The sequence below is a fragment of the Dipteris shenzhenensis genome, chromosome 1 (genome assembly GCF_047967505.1).
Source record: "Dipteris shenzhenensis isolate YYH24624 ecotype China chromosome 1, Dip_SZ_1.0, whole genome shotgun sequence".
Taxonomy (NCBI): Eukaryota; Viridiplantae; Streptophyta; class Polypodiopsida; order Gleicheniales; family Dipteridaceae; genus Dipteris; species Dipteris shenzhenensis.
Window position 1 is genome coordinate 26,379,522 of NC_141596.1, and position 20,277 is coordinate 26,399,798.

General features: G+C 47.6%; 1 protein-coding gene across 1 annotated transcript; it reads left to right on the forward strand.

The window, feature by feature from the left end:
* The first annotated feature begins 944 nt into the window (after positions 1-944).
* ISPF (isoprenoid F) lies at positions 945-19,588 on the forward strand. The gene is made up of 4 exons (XM_087380978.1): positions 945-1,076; positions 1,201-1,454; positions 1,537-1,667; positions 18,926-19,588. Exons 1-4 carry the CDS (start codon positions 979-981, stop codon positions 19,157-19,159), a joined length of 717 nt encoding a protein of 238 aa, XP_087237104.1. The 5' UTR covers positions 945-978; the 3' UTR covers positions 19,160-19,588.
* The last annotated feature ends 689 nt before the right edge of the window (positions 19,589-20,277 follow it).

Consider the following 20,277-nt stretch of genomic DNA (forward strand, 5'->3'; position numbering starts at 1 on the left):
ATGAGGTTGCGAGACTCATCTTACAGGATACGGAGGTTCATAGGGTTGAGTTTTTGTATCACTTGTCCTGGGCTAGATGGGTCCAGTAGGGGGACAAGATGACTAGGCAGTTCTTTCATACTACCGGGCCCCATTCAGTAGGGACACAACTCTAGGGGTTGCGGGACAAATGCACTGAGATGACCATAGCTTTCTATCGGCAGTTGTTTCAGGTAGAGATGGCGTCCCCTGAGACACTTGTAGCACGCGAGGCAGTTTGGGACCAGGTTCTTGGTTACACTGAGTTTTAGCAGGTGGCTGCTAGCTCTACTAGCATGTGTGGGGAGGTGCTCTAAGAGTAGCTCCTCATGCATTGCTGGAGATGAGGGGATTGCTGAGTCGAGCGTTTTGGCTTTAACATCAATCAAGGCCTTGCGGAATTGGGTTACATTTCATAAACTTTGGGTTAGCATTTGATTGCGATGGAGCTTGGGTGAGCCAGCCTCAATTTGCATGGGTGTAGGGTGAGGGCCACTGCTAACAAGGGGAGAGGCTCTAAGAGCTTGGTCATGCCAAATTTGCCGAATCACGAGCGAATTGCTTTGCTTGTCACAATAGTGAAGTTTAGCTGGCATCGTTGGCGGCGAAGCAGCTTCACTGACGACGACAGCCAATGAAACCTGCCGTAAAGACGCTGCAGCCAATGGCGCCTCACCATAAATGCAAGGATGTGCATTCAAGGAACGAGCTTTGGTTTTTCTCGAGAATCCACCCTGATGTGGGCCGTGAAACCCATTGGGGCGTTGAGCAAATGTGAAAAAGAAAGATGGGTGCTCTTAAAGTGGAAGGCCCACGAGGAAGGAAGAGGGGCCTTGTCTGTTTCGGCCCTCAACGATCCCCTTCCGAACATGCATCCCTCCTCAAATTCTTCTTCATGCATCCCTCCTCAAATTCTTCTTCCTCTTCCTCTTCCTCACAGCTCCACCTTTTCTTTCATCCATGGCCGCTCTCCTCCTCTCCCACACCCCTCCCCCTTTGCCTCCCTCCTCGGAGCTTTCGTTTGCTGGTCATTCGCCTCGCCTCGGCCCCGGCTTCAGGTGAGTCCTTGCATTCCTTCGCGCTCGTAGCATGGATCCCAAACGCCACCAGACGTAGAGCACGGGCTCGCTTTGTGCAAAGGAACGTCTCCAATTCAAAATTTCCCCTTTTTGCGCCATGCAGACAAGGAAGCCTACATGCTCGGTCGGAGAGTGGCATTCAGCGAAGGCGACCCATCTCTGTAAATCGCACATCCTGCCAAGCTACGCAAGCCGCCCCTTACGTTGGCACAGCGAGCCCAGCTGCGAAGAAGGCGCCTATACTCCCTTTCAGGGTCGGACATGGCTTTGACTTGCACAGACTGGAACCGAACCTGCCCCTTATTATTGGTGGGATAAATATTCCACACGATCGAGGATGCGAAGCTCATTCGGACGGTGAGACTTTCTCAACCACACTGAACAGGAAGAACACTAGCCTTCCTGCTTCCCTCTGACGAGCGACTATGTTATGTTTTAGGTGACGTGCTACTGCACTGTGTTGTGGATGCTATTCTGGGAGCGCTTGGCCTTCCAGATATCGGACAAATTTTCCCAGATAACGACCCCAAATGGCGGGGTGCAGCTTCCTCAGTTTTCATGATAGAAGCGGTCCGTATTCTTGTTTGACTTATGTAGTTGTACAAGCTTCGTTCCTACACATTAGACGAATTGCTCTGTAGAAAAACAGTTCAGCAAGTGAGTATTGTTCCCTTCGCAGACTCTCAAAGAACTCAATTTTGGAGGAGAGTTTCTTCTGTAGCGCGAAATTTCTGTTTTGATTTTAGAAAGCTTATCTTTGAATGCTTCTTGCCTTTTCTTAGTGGCTGGCGTACATGCACGCACGTACGTATGTTCGTATGTATGTATATTCTCCTTGCGTTCACCTCCGGAGTGCTCACCATAAACTTTGTACGAAGACTTTTGTATAAATGGATTCTAAGCGTGCGTGGGTGCGTGGTTTTGTATGTGTGAGAGCATTTGTTTATACTTTGGTCTACGACCACCGTTGGGCGTTGGTTGGAGAAGAGTTTACGGTTTTCAACCTTGTGACTATGATGAGATTGAGACTGCACTATTTGTTGTGTTTCAAAGGATGAGTTAGGCATTTTCCTGGATTCCTCTAGATGTATATTCTCCTTTCCTCTTACATTTTAGAGCCTTATTAGGGTATATACATTAATTTTATGTCTGAAAGCTGAACTTGATTAGCCTTGAACTGTCACCAGAGTCTTTTTAGAGATGGATTTGGACCCCTCTCCAGACTTTTGGTTCATCCAAATCAAAGACGTTTAGCGATCTTCATGTATGAGGCTGTAGGACGCAGAGACCAATTGCTCAAGGAGATCAAGGGGCTCAACCATATTGGGATTATCTGGTCACCTCCCCACCTGTGAGCCCCCAAACGAGGACACGGAGGAGGTGTACCAGCAACAGCATATAGGAGATGCCACATGGGCAAGGAAATGGGATGCCACGGTTTGGAATGTGTAGGGCAGCCGCAGAACGCAGGGTGCCATGTGGGTAGCATGAGTAGCAATACCAAGCTGCTGTGGGAGGGTAGCACAAGCCCTCAATTGTGGGCAGAAGGACCCACACATGGGGCAAATACTATAACCAGGGCCAGCAACAAAGTCTGCTCACAGGATAGAGGCTCACCAGGGCACAAGAACAAGTCGGAGAAGAGCAGAAGATCATAGTTACCACACATCTTATGACATATCATCAAATCACATGGAAATATAGCAAAATATGAAAAGAAAACCGCTTTTAGCTCTAAGCTTTCCATTTCAGCTTTAAACTTTTAAAAACACACAAAATCCATAGAAAATTGAACTATATATTTGTGAAGATGTTTGCAATGTGCATAATGCATTATGCCGTAGAAGTGCTGAGAGAAGGGGGGCTCAGAGAAGGGGAAGAGAGAACTTAGAAGGGGGAGAGAGTGGAGAGAAGGGGCTGAGAGAAGAAGGAGAGTGGAAAGAAGGGGGAGAGAGTGGAGAGGGTTGACAGAAGGCGAACGAAGCTTGAGAGATGGAGGAGAGAGTGGAGAGAAGGGGCTGAGACAAGGGGGATCGAGAGTGGGGAGGGCTGGAAGAAGGGGGCTGAGAGAAGGGGAAGAGAGTGGAGAGAAGGGGCTGAGAGAAGAAGGGGGTGAGAGAACTGAGAAGGCCAGAACTTGTTCCGGAAATGGGGAACGTGTTCCCCCAGCGTTGCTGGTTTTCTGCATGTTCCGGATGTGTTGTGGATGCTCTTGTCCCCCCTTCCTTCATGGAATGCTGTTCCGGCTGTTCTGGAAGGGGGAACTAACTGTACAGAAGATAGGCCAAACAGCAAGGCCGCCACACAGCAGCCAGGCAGCAGCTTTGAGCCATATGTGTCTGCTGACTAGTCGGGCAGTTTTCAGGGATCTCCAACGTTTGTTTGCAGGCCAGAACTTGTTCCGGAAATGGGGAACGTGTTCTCCCAGCGTTCCTGGTTTTCTGCATGTTCCGGATGTGTTGCGGATGCTCTTGTCCCCCCTTCCTTCATGGAGTGCTGTTCTGGCTGTTCTGGAAGGGGGAACTAACTGTACAGAAGATAGGCCAAACAGCAAGGCCGCCACACAGCAGCCAGGCAGCAGCTTTGAGCCATTTGGTCTGCTGACTAGTCGGGCAGTTTTCAGGGATCTCCAACACTACCCCTAGCCTTGGGGCCTATCTATTGTACAGGCAGCAGAGAGGCCAAGGATTATCTAGAGAACAGTCTGCAGATCACGTACACGGGTGAAGAGCAGTAACCTGCACTTGGGATTTACAGGTTCTCAGATCAGCTGCAGTTCCAGAGCAACAAGCAGATCTGAGATTCGTGGAGCATCAGTCTGCAGGACCCAGGTCAGCTATAAATGGTCCTTTTGGTCCTTTTCAAACTTGACGAAGGGAGCCATTTTTCCACTCTCTCTCTTCATCGGGAAGAGCAGCAGCAAGGAGTGTCCATGATCATGCACACTACTGAAGCTCTAGGAGAGCACAGAGGCTGACGACGATTGAAGGTGCCAGCAGGAGGTAGATGACAGTTTGGGGTGGTCACTGGTCCACATCTAGGCAGCGCCCTGTCTGCTAGATGGTGGCATACTTTAACACATTCTTTTGAAGCAGTGTTTGTCCATTAGCTTTGGAGCAATCTATAAATATATGATCTGCTCTACTCTACTGTTGCATTGTTCAATGATCTAAGCCTGTATGCATCTCTCTATGCACTTGTATACGTCAAGGAAAGAAGTGAGATTTCAATGAGCACTGGTTTGTTTCTTGGCATTCCTTTCATTATCTTCTGCTGCGGTACCTTTGTTTGATAACATGGCATCAAAGCCCTCAGGAAGACTCACAAGTGCAGTGAGAACCTTTGAAGGGAGGTCTCGGTTCAAGCTTGTAGAAATTGACGTCTACATCTCTGAAGGAAAGGTACCCTTGCAAGAAAAAGGGTTATTCAGATTCAAGCAAGTGTACTCCTCCTAAGACCTTCATTTCCTCATCATCGCTGCTATATTGCCCATTCCAAGCTTTGGGAATTGGGTAAGCTCGAGAGAAGCAGCTATGGTAAGGCAATGTTTGCTCTTTTCAACCTTTCTCTGATCCTGCGATGTACAGCTCTTCACCCTTCACACGATCTACAGGCTGGACTGCATATTGTGTTGCCTTCTTGCTGCGCAGCCTCTGGCCCACCAATAGTAGATGTTGGCCTCCTTGCTGCTCTCCAAGACAGCCTATTGTGAGGCTCACCTGATAGATCTTAATGACCAGGGCTTGGGCCCTTTATATAGGGCTGGGGCCCCCTGAAACTGTCCGACCCAGTCTGTAGACTGGCCTGACCAGTCTTGCAGATATATCCTTGCCAGATCACTGCGCCTTCCTGCCACGTGGCAGCCTTGACTGCTGCACATGCCTGCTGCATATTCCTGCCCTGCCCCAACCTGTCAAACAGCTCCATAATGCACCTGTCTGCTGAATCTTTTGCTGCTGTCTCCTGCCCAGGTATCTTTCGCCTGCAAACCTGCTCAAGGTACCTCTTTATTGCTCTGTTTTGACCCTGTAGAGCCCGGTTGACTGCCACGTGGCAGTTGCACAGGCCCAGCCTGTTTATTGTTCTTCTGTAGCAATAATCTTGGGAGAGCGAAGCTCAGGAGAGAGAGTACAACGGATCCGACCATAAGGCCTTTGTTGCGCTGGATGACCAAGGGCAGAGGGAAGGGCAAGCGTGGCAACAGCGAGCTTGACAACAAAAAGAGGAATGACAAACCTGATGAGGAGGAGGACTCTTCATCTAGTGGAGGCTAGAAGAAGAAATGCTTCTGAAGTGACCAGCTAGGGCATTTTGTAAAGGACTGCAGAAAGAAGAAAGCTCACCAGAAGAGAAGGAAGGAGTCCAATAAGAAGCAGAGGAGTCGAAACCAGCAGCCAATGTGGTCATAGACACAAGGAATTTTTTCTTGGTGAAAACTCCAAGTATGGCTGAGATAAGGTATGCAGATCTTGGTGTACCTGGTTATGTCTAACATTGAGAGATGGTCTGATGAGTTACAGGAACTAGATACCTTTGTGGAGGCAAAGGACAGCAATGTTTGCTTAGATTGTTCTAGGAACAAAAAACTGATATCACTTGCATGAGAAGGTATCTTCTTAGGCATCGGAGTCAGATTGATGCAATGACACTGAAGATAGCACTCTAGGTTTACACAGGGATGCTGTGGGTGCCTTGATGAGGTACCTAGCTTGTTTTCAAAGCAGGCATACAAATGGGTGGATTTATCAGTATGTATATTCTTTGTGCATAGTAGCAAGCTATGGGCAAAGTCTTTGCTTTGTGTTTCTCAGGCGTTGAGGGACTAGAGAGTGAAGGCCTTCCTGGTAGGTAGAGGGAAGTCGTGTTGCTTCTTCGAAGATCGGTTGCAGTTTACTGGAAAAAGAACATTTGAAACATGTTGAAGCAACACGACAGGGACATCTAGAGGTCAAAAGAGCATACTGTCACTGGAGGATTACTCAATTCAGAGCTCATCTAGAGCTCATGGTCTTGGACTTCTGGAAAGACACTTGGCCTTGGAGATCTATGTACTGGGATCTCATTGTACAGGCTAAGAACTTGGTTGTGGAGGTTGGAACAGACCTTGGGAGCGTGGTGCTTGGCAGGGATTTAGGCTGGATAACGTTTGTGCTAGGATTGCTTGAGAACACTGGCAGGTTGGTGATTAGGAATGTTGGTGCTACTGACCTTTAGTACTACCGGGATTGTACCTATGTACGAAGATGATTTGCTTGTATGGACAAGACCTGGAGGAGCAGGAGTTGCGAGTTCTAAGACCCATGATCGAGGATGCTGAAATGACTGAAGGAGTGGGCCTTTTATAGGCACTGCCCAGGCCCTTTGGGTTGACCGACCAGCAGGGTTGGTACCCTGTCTGGTGGCCGACCAGATGGCCCTGGAAATCCGACCAGGGTTGGCCCTGGTCGGTGGCCCTGGTTGGGTCGACTGGGCCTGCCACAGGCCTTTATAAAAGGGTGCCCTGTGCAGCCAGTCCATGCAGCTGTAGGCGCCTCCAGGGAGGCACAAAGCCCCCTATTTCTCTGTTGCAGGCAGCAACCAGCCCGTGTGCTGGTTGCCTATGATGTCAGCCTGGGTCTCTCTCTTTCCCAGCCCTCCTACCTCTCACTGCCCCTTGTCCCCTCAAATCGGGGGCTCACAGGTGGGCACAGTGAATTTCTAACACCCCCCCTCAATGTCACAACTGTGGGCCAAGCCCCATGCGTTTGATGAGGTGCTCCATCTGTTCTCGAGGGAGTGCTTTCATGAAGAGGTCGGACAAGTTGTTGGCGGTCGGGCAGTAGATAAGCTCGATCACGTCGTCGATGATGAGCTCTCGAACAAAGTGGTAATGAACTTCTCTGTGCTTGGTCCGCGCATGGTACACTGGATTCTTGGCAATGGCTATGCAACTCTGATTGTCGCACATCAGCACTGTTGCGTCCTCCTGACACACGTCCATGTCCTCCAGAATCCACCTTAACCACAGTGTCTCACAAGCTGCTGTACACGCGGCTCTGTACTCTGTCTCTGTAGATGAAAGGGCTACTGTGGGTTGCTTCTTACTCAGCCAAGAGATGGCACCAGATGCAAGTAAGAAACAATACTTGTTGTCGATCTTCTGGTGTCAGCATCACCCGCCCAATCACTGTCACAGAACCCGCCTAGTTCGATGCCTTTGGTGTAGGTGATCCCATAGGTGCAAGTACCCTTTAGATACCTTAGCACCCGTAAACCTGCATCCCAATGACCCTTCCTGGGAGAAGCAGAGAACTGGCATAATAGCCCAACTGCATAACAAATATCAGGTCGAGTATTGGTAAGGTAAAGCAAACTTCCTACCAATCGTCGGTACAAGGGAGTATCGACCGGCTGAGATGTGTCGTGAACACTTAGCTTGAGCCCGACCTCCATGGGAGTTAATGCTGTCCTGCAATCCTCCATCTGAAATATTTTTAGAAGTTCTCTGCAATATTTCTCCTGTGAAATGAAGATCTTGTCTTTGGCTTGCTTTACTTCAATCCCAAGGAAGTAATGTAATAACCCAAGGTCAGTCATCTCAAACTCAGACATGAGTAGCTCCTTGACCTGTGAAATCTTCTTGACGTGATCACCTGTCAAGATAAGATCATCAACATAGAGGATGAGTACCAGTCGCAATCCCTTCTCAATGAACAAGTAAAGGTTTGCCTCAGAAGGACTCCGACTTAGCCCTATCTTCTGAAAGAATACATCAATCCTTTGGTACCAAGCTCTGAGCACTTGATAGGTTTAAATTGGGGAACATGTGTAGAATTATCATCATACATGATTTGCTATGGAGTTGTATAAAATTGTTGCCCATGTCTAACATAGATTGTCTTCTTCATTAATGAGCATAGATAAATGGATTATTGGAAAAATGAAGAACTCTATAGGATAGCAAAGTGATCTCCCCTTTTGTGGGGCTGAAAGACTTATGCGTGTCAGATATTCATCATAGCTTTGTACACCAAGTAAGCTATGCAACAAATCTAAAGAGAGATATGCCCGGTGGTTGCTCCACGTATACCTCCTCCTCCAGGGTTCCATTAAGGACTGCGGACTTCACATCCATTTGAAAAATAGCCCACTGGAATTGGGCAGCAAGGGCAATCACTGTCCGGAGAGTAACCATGCGGGCTGTGGGACCAAAAGTTTCATCAAAATCCATGCCTTGAGTTTGAGTAAAACCTTTGACCACTAACATTGCTTTATACTTATCCAAGCTGCCGTCTGATTTGTATTTAAGTTTGTATACCCACGTAGTGCCATTGACTTTCCGTCACGGGGGCCTGGCCACTAAGTCCCAGGTATTGTTCTTCAGGATAGCATCCATCTCTGCCTTCATGGCAGCCTGCCATTCTGGATTGTCCTTCGCCTCCTCGAAGGTCCTTGGCTTATCAAGCTGAGCCACCAACGCAAAATTCACGGATGGGGCCTTTTGAAGACGTTCGGACCGATGCAATCCGGAACTGCTACTCTCAGGTAATTCGGTGACCCGAGACTCTTCCAATGTCCGTAGGTACCATTGGGGCAACCTTTTCCGCTTCTCTGTGGGAGGAGGAACTGGAACTTCTTCTGGAACATCCTGAGTATCTTGTGGAACATCAGCTTTTGATTTTGCCACCTCTGGGATGGTCAACCTGGGGCGGGTGGGTTCGGTGGTCGAACAATCTCCTCCTCCTCAATCTGAGGCTCCTCCTGGGGTTCAGGTTTCTTTTCCTCGAAGACAACATCCCGACTGATAAGGATCTGCTTCTTTACTGGGTCGAAGAGGCGATAGGCCTTGGATTCTTCGCTATACCAAACAAAGATACATTTTATGCTCCGGGAATCAAGCTTGGTCCTGTCTTCCTTGTGCACATGCACCCATGCGTTAGAACCAAAAATGCGAAGATGAGTGATAGAGGGCTTCTTACCATAAAATGCCTCATATGGAGTCTTGTCCTTGACGGCCTTCGTCTTGGTCCGGTTGAGAATATGCACGGCTGTATTGATAGCTTCACTCCAATAGGCTTTACAAAGATTCCTCCCTCAAAGCATAGCAAGCCTTGTCTCTGTGGTGGTTCTATGCTTCCTCTCGGCTACCCCGTTTTGCTGAGAAGTATGTGCTGTGGTGAGTTGTCGCTTGATCCCATGCTTGCGACAAAATGTGTTGAACTCATTTGAGGTGAATTCTTCCCCTTTGTCTGTGCGGAACGTCTTGACATCCTCCCCTGTCTCCTTTTCAACTCTGGCCTTCCAGTCCTTGAACTTCTCGAAAGCCTGAGAATATACCTAGGTCATTCTACTGAAATCATCCACAAAGAGAAGTGAGTACCTGGATCTTGCCCACGATGCTGTAGACATTGGGCCACAAATGTTGGCGTGAACCAACTCAAGTGGTTTGCTGGCCCGAAACGAGGCCTCTTGTGGGAACTTATCCCTGTGCTGCTTGCCTTCTAGACAAGCCTTACTGACATCATCCTTGCCTGTAATTGGTGGAAGTCCATCCACCATCTTCGACTTTGACATTTCAGCCAAGATTCCATAGCTGACATGACCGAAACGCTCATGCCAAAGTTTGGACTTTTCGTTGTCTGCGTGAACCAACATTGCACTGAGGCGGTACTGTCCGTTCTCTTCAACTCCTTGAGCCACCATTTGTCCATTTGCTTTGGATGTCACGGTGACCTTGCCATCTTGAAAGAGAACTGCCATGTTGTTTTTGTCCATCTGACTTACAGACAGTAAATTCTTGCAAAGGTTGGGTACATAAAGTACTCCAGAGATATACTTCTCCTCACCCGCGGTTGTAACGAAAGGAATGCTACCGATGCCGTTCACAGGACACGTCCGGCTATCCCCGATAAAAACTTTGGAATCCGGGTGCGTACTTTCCATGGTTTTGAACCAAGTCCTTCTGTTGGACATGTGCTTGGAAGCACTGCTGTCAACATACCAACCTTCTTTACCTTCACTGACTGCATATGCTGAACAATGTTCACTGATAAAAAACAACTGTCCAGTCGTCACATTTGGCAGAATCATTCTTAGGCTCTTCTTTGTTCTTGGCTTCTCTCTTCCGCTTTTGATCTGCTTTCTTCTTTTGGCATTCTTTGGCGGAGTGGCCAAGCTTTTCACAATAATAGCACTTCATTTTCTTCTTGCGGTCAGCGTCCTCTAACTTCTTGAAATCCTTTGGCTCGCCTTTTCCAGGCTTGTCTTTGGCCACTAATGCCTTCTCGTCGGTTTGCGTAAAGAGTTTCTCTCGAGCCTCCTCCTGAAGGAGTGGGCCAAGCTCCTCAAAGGTGATTGGCTTAGTCCGTTGACCCGCAGTGACCGTAGTCACAAAACTTTTGAAACTCCGTGGCAACTTGTGGAGTGTGAGCAACGCCAATTGACTCGTGTCCACCTTCTGACCAACCGCTGCGAGCTGGTCCTGCACGACTTTCACCTTTGTCAGATGATCATGCACACTATCACCCTCATTCATATCAAGATTATAAAGCTGATGCTGAAGAGTAATGATACGGGCTGTATTATCGCTTTCATACAGCTCCTTCAGTATGGCCCACGCCTCTGAAGACGTCTCTGCCAATTGGATATGAGGAATCACAGCATGTGCTGTCGTGCCAATAAGCATTGCTAAGGCTTGAGCATCCCTCTCCTCCCATGCACAGAGTTCATCCGCATCTACTTCAACTAGAACTTCACCTCTTTTGTCCACAATGTCCTCCGGCTTCTCCTCGGTCCCAATCACTATCTTCCACAGCTTCCGAGCCAACAGATGGCTTCGGATCTTGACTTTCCAAATTGGATAGTTCGTGCCATCAAGCTTTCCAGCTTCACCAAAATTGGGAATAAATGAAGAAGGAAGATGACTGGAGGAGGAGGAAGGGCAAGCAATGGGTGTAGAGGCTTCTGAACCCTGATCCATCTCGGTGAATAGCAAACTGAAAAAAAAAATGAAGCAATAAAGATGTACTGACCCCCCGTGCTAGCCTGAGCTGAAAACAGAATCGCCTTACTGCCAAGGGACTCCTTCCTTCAGAGAGTGCTTTGATGAAGAAGAGTTGAGAGCCTATGGCTCTGATACCATGTTAAAGAATAGGAGGGAATGAATCACTCAAACCTCCACCCAAGATCTCTCCCACTCTTCCTTACACTCAACTCAGATAGATGATCACAGATGCAATAAACACGCACTCAGAGATAACTTAAACGGAGAGAGAGAAAGAGTATATTCATCCACCGGATGGTGGACAGAAACTGGCTCCAAGGGAGCAATACAAAACTCGCCATAGTACCGCATTTTCAGTTTGGTGCACACGTTATCCTTGCCTTTCAAAGCTGAAGATAGGCGCTATTTCGCAAATAGCAAGGCGGCAACTTTGGGCCACACGTTTCTGGAGAAATGGGTCGAGCCGTCTGCAAACTTGCAGGAGTCTCCAGCCCTATAAAAGGGCCCCTAATGACTAGTCTTGGGGCCTATCTAAGGAGCAGCCAGAAGCCACTCCCTTGGGCCTCACACTGGGGGTGAAGGAGAGTGGAAGGTGTGCTGCAGACTGAGTTCCCTAGAGGCTGGACCTTGGCTGTCTTGTAGGGCAGCAAGGTGTTGTGATCATCATATCATCTGGAGCAGCACTTAAGCCAACAGATAAGAGCAGCACTAGACCTACCTTGGGCCTATATCCAGGAGGTGAAGGAGGTATAGAGAAGCTGCAGACTAAGTTGAGAAGGGCTGCCCACCTAGTCTGAGGTTCTGGACAGCAAGGTGGAGAGGATCACTCTAGACAGAGAGTCTACATTTGCTCGAGGTGGAGCTTGCGGGCTCAGAGATCTAGAAGAGCTTGACATCTAGTAGGAGAACCTTTTGGTATTGTGTCCTGTCCTACTTTGTGGACGGACAGAAATATAAAGAGTTGCTTCTATATTTGTTTCTGAGCATTGTCTATTTACTGGCTTGCACATCTTTGTTCTATCAGTCTTCCGCTATGCGTACCCTTTGTTGGGTCTTTTCTAACACCAAAATCTCTCTATCTCTCTCTTACCCCCACTCCTCTCGCTTCCTCTCCCTCTACCCCCTTCCTCACTTCTCGCTTGCTCTCCCCCTTCCTCTCTCTCCCTTTTGCCAATTTTATCCCCTTCCTCCAGTCTTCCCATGCCTCCTTCATTGCATCCGAGATGTATACAACTGGAGGAGGTCTAACCACATGATACAGTTAATCTCATCGCCAGGAATCGACTAGAGTGGCATGTCCATACTATACTGGAAGGGGGGCAGTCGGTCCATCTGGATACCGTGGCTGGCGAGCCAAATGGATAGCATGCATACCATTTGTCATCCCCTCTCTCTCATAGTTGTATAGAAGACTTTAGTGCCCGCCTTGGTAGTCTCCCGGGAGGTAAGGCCCATACTCTGTGGAGGTAGGTCATTGTCTGAAAAATGGCATCGACCTAGAAAGGTGTCATGGCAAACTCTACATGTACTATCTAATGTGGGACAGAGGGCTTAATCCTAATCACCTTGGAGCCCATAATCACCTGTAACCACTCAAATTTCTTTCACTCCATCACTGGAAGGTCCCTCCCTAGAAGGGTGTTGCATACATGGCCACTAAAAGGTCGAAAAGCCAGCCCCTTCAGCGGCTGGTCCTGAAAGTGCGCCTGAAAGCACTCTCTCTCTAGTCAAGCTAAGACTCCTTGTCCATGTGCGAGTTGTGCTTTGGCCACATGGAGCATCCTGTAAATTGGACCTGTGAAAACTGCCCCCAAGTATGTGTAAGACTACACTATCTCAACTGGCTCACCTCAGTTAGTGAAGCTATGTCGGAGCAGTACAGCGCGTGAGGTGTGGAAGATCAATCATCATGACCTCGGTCTTCCCAAGGTTGATTGTCCTGCAAACACCTCTAGTGCCTCCACATGCCTCTGTTGCCCCTTGCCGAAGATGATATAAGGACTATCATCTATGTCATCAGAGTATAGCAATATATGTATCATCAGGTTGGCCAGCAGTGATCCCTCGCCTCCCAGGCGATCAATGAAGGATGTGATCTCGTCAATGTAGAGCCCGAAGAGGGTCGGTGAAAGAGGGCAACCTTGCTTTACACCAACGGTGCTCTTGACCTAGTCTGATAGGCGTTTGGGGCCCAAACTGTAGAGGCTCATCACTGTGTAGGTTGTCTGCTCCTTTTCTTGCTGGATAGTTGGATGAATTATGAGGCCTAGGGCCTCTCCTTTTATAGGCCCAAAGGCCTGTCCCCAAAAACCGACCAACAGCCTCAACCTGGCCGACCCAAACAGGCCGACCAGGCTGCTGCAAAACCGCCCTAAAAGGGCTCTCATAACCAGGGCCCCTGGCCCACACAACTAGGGCTTTTGACCCTCACTTCAAGGGCTGATGCCCTCTTATACCTGGCGGGTCCAGCCCCTTCTGCCCTGCCATTTTCTAGGCATGGTAGGCTGGCCGGAACCAGCCCTATACCTGGCCGACCAGGCTGCTGGTAACCCCCGCCATGTTGCACCTCTGCCAGGCCCTTCTCCAGCACCGTACAGTTCTGTACACCTTGCTGATGTCATCGCGCCCTTCATAGGGCCCTGGTGCAGTCCGTACGCCTGCTCTGCAATTCCGTCTTGCCAGGTCAGATCCAGGGCTTCATGCCCCCGCCATCTCTCCTGCACAAGGTCTCTTGTGCTGTCCACATGACAGCTCATGTGCTGCTCATGTGGCAGCCCCATTATCTCCAGGTCTACCTCCCTCCTGCTCTCCTCATATGGGGGCTTACAAATGGGGAGGTGACCATTCCAACAATTGGGAGAGAGTGTAAGCAGCACGTAGGAGGAATGGAGGATAGGATTAGATGTCATGTCAAAAAGTAAGTACAAAGGTGGTGGACTTATATAGTTTTCCTCCACACTATCTCCTTTGTGCCCTCTCTAGGCCTAAACATCCTCTAGAGAAATTAGCCTAACCCTCACTAACTTGGCCCAATCTTGGCCTTCATTACATCCATCCCTCCTCAAAAATGCAGGTGATGGTTAGACAGCAAGGCCGCCTCCTGTAAAAAGGACACACTTCATATCGGGGTTAAAAGGAAATGTGATATATTCCTTTGCCTTGGGTCTTGTGGCACCTCCGGGGTCATGTGGCTTTCCCATGGGTTTCGTCCACATGGGAAGCATTGCTTACTTTTCCATATACCAAACATCTTAGCTTCAATGAGTGCTTCAATAAGCTGTCTTTGCATTGCATCTGTAGTTATGCTGTCCTTACCAAATGTGAAGAACTGAACATCGTCTTCATTATAGCTGCTGTGATTGGACTCAAACGGCTCCATGAGTTTCTCTAATCCCTCAGCATCTCCTGGATCTAGAATTCTCACATGAGTCAACATAGAGCTGCAATACTTGGATGCTATCATGTACGTCTTTCAGATGTCTTCCAAAGATGACACAATTGCTGAAACATGGTGCATCTAGCCTCTGGACAGCCAAATAACTTTGAGAGAGACAAATCAGGCCTGCCAGGAGTCATGTAGGCATGGTCCCATAATCTTTCCTGTCACTGAACACACCAAAGTCCAACTGCTTGAAAACAAAATAATCAAACACATTGTTTGAACCTATTTTGGTAGACCAGGGAGGGAGCATTGGATGAAACAAGAAAATGCTAGATCCCGTTTGACCTCCATTTGCTTGAGACTGAAAAGGGTTAGCTGTCCATGTTGCTGTGGGAGTAAGAAGCAACACAAACATGCACGGAGAACAAAGGCTATTAGCCATGTGCAACCCAAAGTGCATGTGTTGACCAATAGTCTTGCGTATGCATGCCACATCGACTGCATCTGAGCATCATTGAGCAAGTCGTCTCTGCCATAGTCCTCAAATACAACTAATCAAGATCCAGCCAAGCCCTCTGAAGAGTACGCCTACTTCGTTGAAGGAGAGGCACGAGCTTGCGTATGTTGATATTGAAGATATGCTGCAAACAATGGCAGCTCATACGAGTTCTGTAAATGAAAGGGCAAAACATCGGAAGGGTGTCCTCGTGCTGCCTGCAACCTGTGATAAATAACGCTGCCATGTATTGGTACTTGCAAAAGCAAATCCATGTGCACATGATGAGGCTAAACAAAGGTGTGAGGGTGATGTCAGGACTATTAACTATAGTTCATCAAGGTTGACTACTAGTAACATACAGATATCTCTAGTAGAAATTGAGAAATATGTAAAAGAGCTATTTGTCCACCAAGCTGCAGACATAAGCCAGCTAGACAAGCCCTGAGATCCAATTCTTATGATTGCAGTCCTAATGCAGTGTGATGTTGAGGTTTTTGGGCCACAAATTTTGGCATATTTATCATTAAGGCATTATGCTTCTTTATATTGCATGCAGTAATTCCAGCTTGTCAACGATGAAAGTTCATGAATGTTGGTATCACATGGAGATCACCCGTATGTTTGCGAGTTCCACCTGCAGAATGTAATCAGAGATGGGGATCATGCTGTTGTAATGAAGGGCTGCTTAATAGCCAAACTTTCAAGCCTTGACGGAAATGGATCCATTATACTTTCAGATTTGCGCATACTGGCTATGGAACTGAAATTTTTTATGCAATTAGTTTCAAGGGATAATGCATTACACAGCCCTATGTGCATGCCACTATTTCAGCCCATTCCCAATGAGAACTTATTTGGCAGCGGATTGCAAATCCTGCAATGATATCAATATAGGGCATTGTGCCTAACAGAGGCAACTCTGCAAAAGAATTAACTGAGCTTGAAGGAGCCACTTGGAAAGGAGCTACATGGAACTTGCTAGTGTGTGTGGGAGAAGGGCCAGAATCATGCAACCAGTGACTAAGTGTAGAAGGCAAAACTCCCAAGTATGCTTACCTAATGAGCAGTGGTGAAGTGCATTAGTTGCATGCGTACTCAAGACTATGGCTCAGCATATGCACTTTGGGTTGCATGTGTCTTATAGCTTTTGGCAAAAGATGTGCATGTTTGTGTTGTCTAATGGACAGTTGACCATTTTCAGCCTGAAGCAAATGAAGGTTAAGCAAGATTTGACATTTGTTTGTTTCATCCAATGCCCCTCCTTGTTGTACCAAAACAGGTATATGGCAAAGCAATCGATGCTTTCCATGGGGAAAGTGGACAGCAAAGCACAATGGGGCGTGTAGAACGAAAACTATGGGGACATCTGGAACTTATGTGATTATGGAGCTTTGTGACAATGAGCATGCCAGGATGGATTACCACCTCAGGGGTGGCAAACACCCCAAGCAAACGAATATATCACATTTCCTTTTGATCCTGGTGGCATGCATGATGGAGAATGTCCTTTTTACAGTGGGGGATGCATTGTAATAAAGGCCAAGATTGGGCCAACTTAGTGAGGGTTAGGGCTAATTTGGCTAGGGGATGCTTAGACCTAGAGAGGGGCAAAAAGCAGATTGTGGAGGGGGACTATATGAGTGCACTTTCCCACCCTATGTACTCACTTTTTGATGTGACATCTAATCCTATCCTACCCTCCCTCCTCCTACGTTTCTTCTCTCTCTCTCTCTCTCTCCCCCCCCCCCCCCCCCCCACCCGTCTCCTTCCCTCTCCCCTTCTATCTCTCTTCCACTCATTCTATCATCTTCTCTAATATGCCCCTACCTCTTTTGTACACCAAACTTATGTGAGGTCAACTCAGTCAATGTTGAGACAATATCATAATATGCTCTGATATGTCTCCATAAAACTGAAAATACTACTAAGGACTATAAAGCTAACTGAAAATCCTAAGAGGGACTATAAAGCTGTCACATTCTTAAGTCTTGGTCACACAACAGCCATCTTCTGATGAACCCCTAGTTCGACGTCTCAGGGATTTTGTGCTGCAGGATTTATCCCCAAATCCCTAGAAGACTCCTTACTAAACATAGCCACTTGCTAGGTCCAAACTTATGTGTATTTCAACATTACATCCTCTTGGGTACTCATCTAATTTATTAGCCATGTTCTTGCCCCTAGGCACTGGCATAACAAATTAACCCACATTATACCACACGGAAGTCCATAGAGCCTTCTTGTTATCTCAAAACACGTCATCAATGTGTTGGAAAAAGATGAAATATGGACATAGCTCACTAACATGAAACAGGAGTCCCTCTAAAACAAAACTAACATGTGTTTGGAGGGCCTCTTATTTCCTGTCAGCAGGCCTCTTGTTTCCTATTTTCTTTCACAAAGACCTTGGCAGACAAATACTTGACTGGAATATTTTGATACAACAAAACAGCCGACTATTTAAATTTATATACATTACCAACGGTGTCTAAGTATTTTCTGTCACCGACCCATCCAAGGTCCTGCTACATTTTAATTAGAACACAACCGCGAGGAGGGCCTTTGTCTGTTGGGCTTGCATCATGGCCTACATTGTGGGTGGGTGATGGGTACCTCCATGATTGCTACAGTTTCACAACTGCCTCTTGATTCTTATTGGAGTTGGAGGGTTCTTTGATGTTCACGGTTTTGCTGGAGTGTGTTGATGCCAACCTCCTGAAAGCTCAGGAAAAAATTTGCCATGTAACATACATCTGAGCTAATTCCTCTCACTTGTCTGCGCATTCTATCTTACTGAGTACAGATATGTAACCACACTGAAATAGAGACGTAAACAACTGCAAGCTATGAGGATTGTGTGTGGATGCAAGTTAGCAACACTGGGTGTGAGGGCCACCCTGTCATAGCATCATGCCAAAAGGCTGAACTGACGCCCTACTGTGAGGATGGAGTCGACTCTTCATCTTATCCAACTTCCTATAGTACTACTAAGGGGCTGGTTTCTGATCCTGATTTAAGTGCTGCTGAGGCTTGGTAGAAGGGTGCAAATGGCAATCGTTTATAGGCCCTGGACCCCTTGGAATATACCTGACCTGTCTTGGAATAAACCGACTTGACAGGGGGCGACTGCTATTGACATGGCAGTCAGCTGACCTGCCACTGGTACCTGACTGCTGACATGGAAGGCACCCAGGCTGCCCGATGATTAAACTATCCATATGGACTGCCTGCATGGCATTCTGTGCTGACATGGCTTCCTGCAGGGCTGTCCATGTGTCCCGTGAGCTGCAGATCTTGATGTGGCTGTCATGTTCTGGCTACTCAGTTCATCCCTGCTGCAATTCGTCCTGTCGACATTGAACTTCGGTCTGCTTGTTAGGGGTGCTGCCATTTGAGTCCCTCTGGCCAGGCCAACTGAGCACCACACAGGGAAGCAAGGGAGAAGAGTGGGAATTATTGAGAGGGAGGGAGCAGGTTAGCGATATGGGAATGGAGATGCAGGTGGTAGATATGCAGGAATGGTGGGCTTGGCCACAACTGTCACATGGAGGCTATAGCAGCAGGCTGCAAAGAGTGTAGGAGAGGGAAGAGATTTGGGGACAGAGCGGAGCAGGGGGTAAAGCAGGGGGAAGCTGGTGCCTGGGAGAGTGAAACAGTCTTTTTTATATGGCTGCTTTGACAAGGAAAGGATGATCTAGAGGTTGCATTGCCCTTCTAGTTCGTGTCGTATCTTTAAATTAACACATACCTGCTTGTTATTCTTATGTGACTTTGCAAGGTATTTGTTGCAGTTGATAAACTCGTGGCTGTTCGTTTCATGGTTACAGGTGTGCTCCTTTTTATTTATAAGGTGATTGTAGATGTCCACTGGTCATATGCCAGCATAGTTTCTAGATCAAAGCTTGGTGTGAGTACTAATTCAATCTGCTGCCTCAGTGTTTAACAGGTGGCTGTTTTTTTTCCAGGTTCGCCTGATGCATGAAGCAGGATATGAGCTGGGCAATTTGGATGCCACATTGATTTTGCAGAGGCCAAAACTGAGTCCTCACAAAGAAGCTATTAGGTCCAACCTCTGTGAGCTGCTAGGTGCAGATCCTTCTGTTGTTAACATTAAAGCAAAAACTCACGAAAAAGTGGATAGCTTGGGGGAAAATCGGAGCATTGCTGCACACACTGTAGTCCTCTTGATGAAAAAGTAGTGTCTTGAGTGTATATTGTAGGGTCAATATTATTGCAAGCAGATTGAAATGAAATATACTTCACCAGTTTGCCGAGTGAGCATCCCCTTGCACAGAGGCTCACGTCTCCAGTTCCAAGTTGGGCTATCTTTGATTTATGAATAGTAAATGTAAAATAGAGAAGATTTTACTATCATTTTCAGATTTGTATCTGGGACGTAAAGGCATTGCATGCCTCATATAGCTGGAAGACAGATCTGTTTTGAAGGTCAACAGGAAAACTTAAGGTGCATAATTGTTCATACGGATCCATTTGTCCCCCTCTAGGATGATTGTTGCTAGTGTTTGGGGGAGGAAATGTCTCAAGCATCTTGTCTAGTAAATCTTTGGATCTAGAGGGGTTTTGAGGCTTTCAAAGTTTGAGTATTTCAAGAGACCAGGCACAAGTCTTGAATTCACAGTGGTAATACTGTCAAACATGCAAGAGTTGAGGAATCAAAAGGTTGTGCAAACGTCAGTTGTGATGACACTAACATACCAGGCAAAACCTTGCGAGAGACGAATTATGGCTGGTGTGTCTTAAATTGTGCCTTCAAAAGGCATCTTGAACCCCTGTAAAGCTTCTTATCTTATCTTATCTTATTATATATTAAGGAGGGAGGAGGGGGCCAAGTGTGCCACCTGTCGTGAGAGGAGGGAGAGCTACGTGCCACGTGTCGCAACAGGAGGGAGAGCTACATGCCACGTGTCATGAGGAGGGACTACTATTTGCCACGTGTCACGAGTGGAGGGTGGAGTCATGAAATGCTATAAACGAGGGAGCATCGCTAGCCTGCCAGTGATGCCAAAACTCGCCTCGGCTTGAGCTCCCTCTCCCGCTCTGCCTAGCATCCAGGTTCCATTCTCCTTGATGAGTTCTCACCCATGCTCTCTCACACCACCCTCTCACCCGTCCTCTCGCACCGTGCTCTTGACGAGTCACATCTCCCGCACGTGACCTCTAGCTCTTCAGCTCCATCGAGCTCCTCACAATGTACTGTCGTAGTATGTCTAGTGAGTTGCAGCCTACAAGCTTCTAGTGGGTTTTGACGGCTCTCGCGTTACGTACTGTGGACCTCCAGCTCTCAGATAGCTCCCGC